The sequence below is a fragment of the Triticum aestivum genome, chromosome 6A (assembly GCF_018294505.1).
Source record: "Triticum aestivum cultivar Chinese Spring chromosome 6A, IWGSC CS RefSeq v2.1, whole genome shotgun sequence".
Lineage (NCBI taxonomy): Eukaryota > Viridiplantae > Streptophyta > Magnoliopsida > Poales > Poaceae > Triticum > Triticum aestivum.
Genome location: NC_057809.1, coordinates 132,093,975 through 132,101,444, shown reverse-complemented (window position 1 = coordinate 132,101,444; position 7,470 = coordinate 132,093,975). Strand labels below are relative to the sequence as shown.

General features: G+C 50.6%; 1 protein-coding gene across 1 annotated transcript; it reads right to left on the bottom strand.

The window, feature by feature from the left end:
- Nucleotides 1-6,448: 6,448 nt before the first annotated feature.
- On the bottom strand, nt 6,449-7,252 carry LOC123130461 (uncharacterized). The gene has a single exon (XM_044550358.1). It carries the CDS (start codon nt 7,238-7,240, stop codon nt 6,587-6,589), a length of 654 nt encoding a protein of 217 aa, XP_044406293.1. The 5' UTR covers nt 7,241-7,252; the 3' UTR covers nt 6,449-6,586.
- Between the last annotated feature and the right edge of the window lie 218 nt (nt 7,253-7,470).

Genomic DNA, 7,470 nt, shown 5'->3' with positions numbered 1-7,470 from the left:
ATCAAGTTTTCTCATGGTCGGGTTTGCTTGTTCATTGCTCCATGTGAATTTCCTATTCTGCAAATGTATCTCCTTTAGCTCACAAGCATTGAGGGCGTTGCGGAAGCGAACAATACGGCTGCGATCGACATTTGTACGGTTCTTATCTCTGGCCCGATAGACTTGGTTGAAGTCGCCGGTGACAATCCATCTCATGCCAGCAGGAGGTTTTTGTCCAACCATTTCATGGAAAAAGGCATCCTTCAAATTGCCTCTAGTAGGGCCATACACGGTTGTGATTTGGAAGGATGTGTTTGAGCCAATGATAGTCACCATTGCCGAGAGGAAGAAGTCCCCAAAGCTCACATTATCAATCTTTACTAGGTCTTCATTCCATAATAGAAGAATTCCTTCACGGGTGCCATTCGCGGGCCGCTCAGCGAAACTTTTCAGACGATGGCTGCCTAGGAAAGCAGCGATAAAAGGATCCACGGCTGCAAGCTTGGTTTCTTGAAGACATACAATGTTGCAAGAAGTGGAGGCGATGGTTTCATGTACAGTAGAACGACGGTCTGGGCAGTTCAATCCACGAACATTCCAATTCAAAATGCATAAGTTGTTATCTTCCATTAGAAACTAACAATACATCCATCATCGGTGCAGCAACATCATCATGTCGTCGCCGTGGCCTCCTCACTTCCCATGGCCTGTAGGTCTGGGGCCGTGTCGCCACCATGCTCAACTAGGGCGTCTTCGACAGCAGTGGCCAGGTCACAGTCAAGCTTGAACAGTGCACGCAAAGCCGCCACCGCAATGTCTGGCAGTTTACCATTGAACAATGCGACATACTTGTTGATGCCCTCCTCAGTCATCATTTCACCTTCCTCTATGATACCCAGCCTTTGGCAAAGCAGCTTCTCCGCTAATTTTGCGATAGGCATCGATCGGTTCTTGGCCTGGAGCCGCGGGCTGCAGTGTCCCACTGTGAAACTGGAGATACCAACCAAGGTCTTCCTTCTTCTCGTCGGTGGCCTGGGCGGGGTTGATCTTGGCGTTGGCGATGGCAACAGGGCCTGCTGACAAGGCACAAAGATGGGGGTGCTTTGCTCTGGCTGGTCGGAGCAGTCCCCCTGGGAGCTTTGAGGAGCAGAGGCGACCCCCGCTGGCAAACTTGGGATCGGAGAAGTTCTGGACATGCGAAGCAAGCCAGAAGGGTGCGTCGGGGTGCAGCCATCCAGAAGAGGCGGCGATGGCTGCAACAGATTAGTCGGCCCATTGCGCGTTGGCGACCTCATTCTTCTAATAGGAGGCGTCCTTGGCGGGGAGGAGGTGGGCGTTTGCGGTACAAAGACCGGGGTGCACGTCAGGCTGTTGGTGGATGGAGTCGCGCCCGAAGAGGAGCCTGTAGTCGAGGAGGTTGCACAGCGCATGAGACGAGGCGGCGAGCAAGAAGGCCAGACCGGTGGCATGTTCGGCGCCAGCAATCCCAGGCCCGGGCTCACGCGATGCAGCCAATCAGGAGCAGTTGAGGAAGGGCGCAGCTCGATGATGTCCTGGAATGTAGTGCGAGGAGAAGGCGGTGATCTTTCGTTGCTCCTAGAGCCAGCCGACGAAGGTCTCAGCTCGATGATGTCTCGGTGAGTAGTGCGCGGAGAAGGCAGTGGCGACCGACCACGAGTCTCAATGTTGTGCGGGCTGGTAGTGCTGTTTCTTCGGCGCGCACTCCTCGTCGGCGTGTCAGCTGGGCGGTTTCGGGACCTCCTGCCTAAAGCCGGGATGACAGCGCCATCCGGAAGTCGTTGAACACATCCTCTGTCGATTCACCGGGCGTCGAGTGTCGGGAGCTCCAGGCCACGGCGCATGTCGTAGTTGCCGTCGCAGTCATCTCGTAGCGAGAGCCTTGGCCTCGATTGTTGATACGCCTAGCAGGGGCGCTGGAGCGTTGGTTGCCCTCGCGCCCGTCGTCCCAGCCACGAACATCATCCCAGCAGACCGGATCGCCATGGCCACCACACGGGCGGCATAGAATCCTTCCATCAGCTTCTGCCAGTGGGGGAGACGGAATCATTGCCGGCGGCGGGAGGCGTTCTTGCACTGGCTTCGGTGATTTGTTTGTGCACTGGCGTGCACGATGCCCACTCTGTCGACAAATCAGACATTTTTAGGGGTCACGACAGTCAATCTTGAGATGTCCCCGCTCCAGGCAGCGATGGCAGGTCCGACGGTGATGCTTCACAAAAATTCTGCCTGATGATGGAGGGGAAAAGGAAGGCGAGGACCTCTGTCTTGACTGATGCAGATTGGGAGACAGAGTTCTCCACCAATACGGCGGTTTAACCAGCTTCCAACCCTCCTCCGAGCTTGCATCCACACCCAACGGCTTGAAAGACATCGCACGAGGCGTCGCAGGATTTGAAGGTATGGGCGTCCGCGCCGCGCCCTGACCGGCAGAGAAGGTAGCAGACCGCGCCGTCTTCAGGCATGACCTGGGGGCGCCATGGATGAGCTTAGCAGGAGCTGGATTCAGCAGGTCTTCAGCAGCAGCAAAGCAGACCTTCCGGGCTGGACCCGGGCAACGGAAGCAGGAGCCGCGGGTGGATCTTCTGGGAGGGGATCCGGAACAAATGGCGAGCCTGGAGAGGTAGAGCACCCCGGCAGCAGCACTGGATCTGGCGTGGATCCAGCCAGCTGCGGGAAAAGCAAGAGAACGAGGTCCTCGCGAGAAAACCTTGGGCTGGAGAAACCAGGGGGGCACGGCGGTGATGCAGGGGAGTGACACGGCTGGAAGCAAAGCGGCCCAGCAGCGGCGGCGGCGGTGGCTGCGCGCACCGGCGCGGTGCGTCGCAGGAGCGTGGGCGGAGCCATGTTCGACAGAGTAAATTAGATTGGGCAGTAGCTCGAAATGCTTTACGATGTAGCTGCAAGTTTCGAATTATCGGCTTGTACATGAATGAACCATTGGGGTTTGGGACTTGATTGCTGCCAGGAGTCAGGAGATGAACCCTCCAGACGGGAATAAAAGGGCCAGTTCTTCCTTGATTTTACGACAGCTTCTCTTAGAAGCTGCCCCCTCCTCCTATGGCTCACAGCTCGTTTGGCACCCAGGTCCAATTTTGATGTTTGGCTGTCATGTGGATCTGTGAAATGAAATGAATGTCATATGACGTTTGGCTGCTATTTTGGCACCCGTTAGTTGAAGGAGGGGGCAGAGAAGTGGGTACTTGCGCTAATGAAGTAGTCGATCTGCTCGTCCGCTGCTGGTCTTCGGTGACATGCCGTTGGGTGAGGTAAGGTTAGGGTTCGAGGGGGAGGGGAAGGGGGCTGCGGGAAATCCGGACGAATGCCAGGTCAGAGGGAGCGAATTCAGAAGTATGGACATGTCTGTAAGACAGGGGTTTGAGCCCCATCTGCCTTCTTCTCCAACGACCCTCTCCATCATTTGTCCGCTCCCCCCCCCCCCCCCCCCCCCACACACACACACCACCCCCACCTCTTTTTTTATTGCCTTCTCCATTTTTTCAACCAAAATTGTTGAATACTACAAAGATATAGATTGAACATAGAAATAAATAGCTTAAATTTAAAAATACATAATTAAAACTTAAATATTTTTCTACGTACATAGTTTAGACATAAAATTCAAAGAGTCACAAATATAATGTTTTCTATGATGTATCCACGAATGATCCAGAGGATCATTGAGTAATTGTTGATGCATTTCTCGATCCCAATTTGCCGGTGCATCTTCAGAAAATGTGCAACATGCTCAGCTTGTTGTTCTAGGAGGTGTACATGTTATTCAGACTTTTCAAAATCAACATTGCATATACCATCACCCCCATCCTCCAAAATCATGCCATGCAAGATAAAATAGCAAGTCATCATCTTCCACAATGTCTCGGGATCCCACATATTTGCACGTCCATAAAAAATATCCTAACAAGGTTGGAGCACTCAAAATGCCCTCTCCACATCCTTCCTAGCACCGCAACAAAGTGAGTTTCTTTGTTATGTCGGGGCTCAGAGATAGTCTTCACAATCGCAGCCCATTGAGCATAGATATCATTGGCAAGATAGTACCCTATGGTGTAGTTGTGCCCATTGATGATGTATTTTCACTCCTAAGCCTGCCCACCACAAAGTATTTTAAACAAAGAAGATCGCTAAAGCACGTTGATGTCGTTGTGAGACCTCGGCATGTCAAAGAAAGGGTGCCAAATTCACAAGTCTTCTAATGTCACTGCTTCCAGTATCATGGTGGGATATTTGGTATGACCTTGGTATTGCACATGCAAACCTACCATGCAGATAGTTTTTCCACCGCCAGTGTATGCAATCTACAGAACCAAACATACCAGGAAAGCCCGTTACTTCTCGAAGTGCCAAAAGCTTTTTTGTATTCTCATCATTTAATTCTCTCAAGTACTCCGGTCCAAACACCTCCACCACCGTGGTGGCAAATCTGACCACTGATTCAATACATGTGCACTCTATCATACGGACATACCCATCAACGACATCTGTAGCTGTGCCATATGCAAGAATCCTCATAGCAGAAACACATTTTTGGAGAGGAGGACATACAATCACTCCAGTGCAATCATTCTCCATCGTGAAGTAACTATCATTTTCTTTCACAGCCTCCACCATGTGCAAGAACACATGCTTGCGCATCCAGCAGCAACGCCGAAAGAAAGCCCTTGCATGATATATGGGGTTGGCTTTGAAATAGTCGTTGTAGAGATCAACATGGCCCTTTGTCTTATTCCACGTAACGCTTATCCTCCCCATCGTCAAACCCTTGAAGTTGAGAACATGCCCTCTCTTCCTTCTCCATTTCTTTTGAGGATGCTCATCATCATCAACATCAACAACTTGTAGTCATCATCAACTCTGTCTGATGACAATGAATCATAAAACTCATATGTAAATAAACTCATCATTTGAGCCAATTGGGTGTCCCTATAAATTTGCAACAAAAAGTGCCAAAATCTATTCGAACATTTGGTCAAACACTTGGTGTGTCACGTGCATGCTGGCGCCGGCCGGCCGGACCATGACATATAAGGGTGGCGTCTGGGGCATCGATCATGTCAGGGAACATGCTTCTGGTGGGGTCAGGACCAAGGACATCGAGCAAGTTTTTCCTGGGAATGTCGATTTCGTGAGATTGGGTGGGGCCGGTATGTCGGGTCCAACATGGTGGACATGTCCGAACAGGGTTTGGAACGGTCCGGCCGTGCAAACAAATAGAGGATGTTTGAAAAGGCCATTTGGGCCAATGTTTTTTGTCTAGATAGTGTCTGGCTGGACATATGAGAGGGGTTTGGGGACTGCTGTTGAAGATGCCCTAATCAAGAGAGTTTTTCTTATGTACTCCCTCCGTTTCTAGATATTTGTCTTTCTAAATATTTCAACAAGTGACTACACACGAAGCAAAATGAGTGAATCTACACTCTAAAATATGTCTATATACATCCGTATATGATAGTCCATTTGAAATCTCTAAAAAGACAAATATTTAGGAACGGAGGGAGTATATATGTCACTGGTGTTAGCCGTTTAATATTTTATCCTGGTTCTGCCCACCCAACGTCAATGGGGAAGCCATCATGACGTAGAGAAATGAAAATCTACCACGACCTAGTATTAACAAAAAATGCTTCCTCCATAAAATAATATAAAGACGTTTAGATCACTAAATTTTAGTACTTCCTCTGTCTCTAAATATAAATCTTTTTAAAGATTTCAACAAGTGACTACATACGAAACAAAATAAGTGAATCTATACTTTAAAATATATCTACATACATCCCTATATTGTAGTCCATTTAAAATGTCTAAAAGACTTATACTCCCTCCGTTCCTAAATATAAGTCTTTGTAAAGATTTCATTAAAAACCACATACGGATGTATATAGATGCATTTTAAGTGTAGATTCATCCATTTTGCTCCGTATGTAGTTCACCTAGTGGAATCTCTACAAAGACTTATGGAGAGAGTATTTAGGAACCGATGGAGTATTAGTTTACAAGGGAGTATGTAATTATTTGGAAACTAACACAACAAGATTGGACATTCGCCAACTACTCGCCTTGCTAGATCAGCCCCCGTGCACATGTTTTCTGACCATTGTATTCTCGTGGAAAGCGATCTAAGCCATGAAGACCTGGGTTTGTGGAGCAGGTTTTTTTGTTACTTTCCCTTCACCATTTGCGTCATGTTAGTGCTGGACGTTTTCATAACGTGGGGTGTACAAGATCCAACAGCCGTGCTTCTTTTTTCTTCGTTCAACTTTTTTCCTCCTTCAACCGTTTACTCCTCTCACAAAATCGACTTATCTAAATTGCAAATTCAGTCAACCTACATATAGCTATTGTGGCTGTAAAAAGATTGCTTCAATGCCTGGTGGTTTTCAAACGCTTGACTTTAACAAACATGATCCTTTTGTACACGATGAGACCAAGACATAACAACAATCTTTTTCTTCTGTATACGATGAGACCAAGACATAACGACAATTAATCAACGCTATAGAGAACTCACATAACTCCCAAACCATTGATCACGCTCTCCATAAAACGAACAAACAGCCAAGCCGGCCGATCAGAGCTTAGCGTGGTCGTGGCACTCCTGGCCTCGGATGTCCATGCTCGGGAATCCGACGACGACGTGGCAGTCGGAGTAGGCCACCACGCTGAGCTTGAACACGCCGAAGATGGCCACCCTCCCCTGGATCCTCGCGCTCGCGTCCAGCGGCAGCGTCCCGGCCTCGATGTCCTTGATCAGCTGCGCCATGTCCTTGGTGAAGCTGGCGGTGAGCACCGTCATGTCCAGCTGCACGGTCTCGTCCCCCCTGCCAGGGATGCGGCCGGGGTCAACCTGGGCGTCCCCGACGTGGGTGCCCCGGTACCAGAGCTCGGCGGCGCCGGAGGCGTAGGAGAAGGAGAACCGGTTGGGGTTGTGCACGGCCGCGGTGAGCTGCACCGTGAAGTTGGGCTGGGCGAGGCTGGGGACGGGGCCGACGAAGCGGGCGGAGAGCACGCGCGTGCTGGGGTCGCGCACGCGGAGCACGGTGAGGAAGAGGACCAGGAGGGTCACGCCCAGCAGCAGGAGCACGCCGAGGGTGACCAGGGCGCAGATGCAACGGCAGCGGCGGCGGCGTCTGCGCAGGCGGAGGTCGTCGTCGTCCAGGGGCTTGGCATCGGGGGAGGGCGCGGTGTGGATCGGGAGGCTGCACGCCTGGGGCTGGGAGGCCATTGTGAACGTCCGAGCCCTGCAAGAGACGATAGAATTGAAGGGGCTAATGATCTACTCCAGTTGGCGGTGCAAAGTGAGCGAGGGCGGGACAAACTATAACATGCAGATGCTGATATAATAAAATAAATGATTGGACTTGTTTGACGGTGGATGGTGCCGCACGGACAGGAAGCCAGTGACATCCCCGTTGGACCAGCTAGCAGTGTGGTGCCGTCGCCGTGTATCTCTTG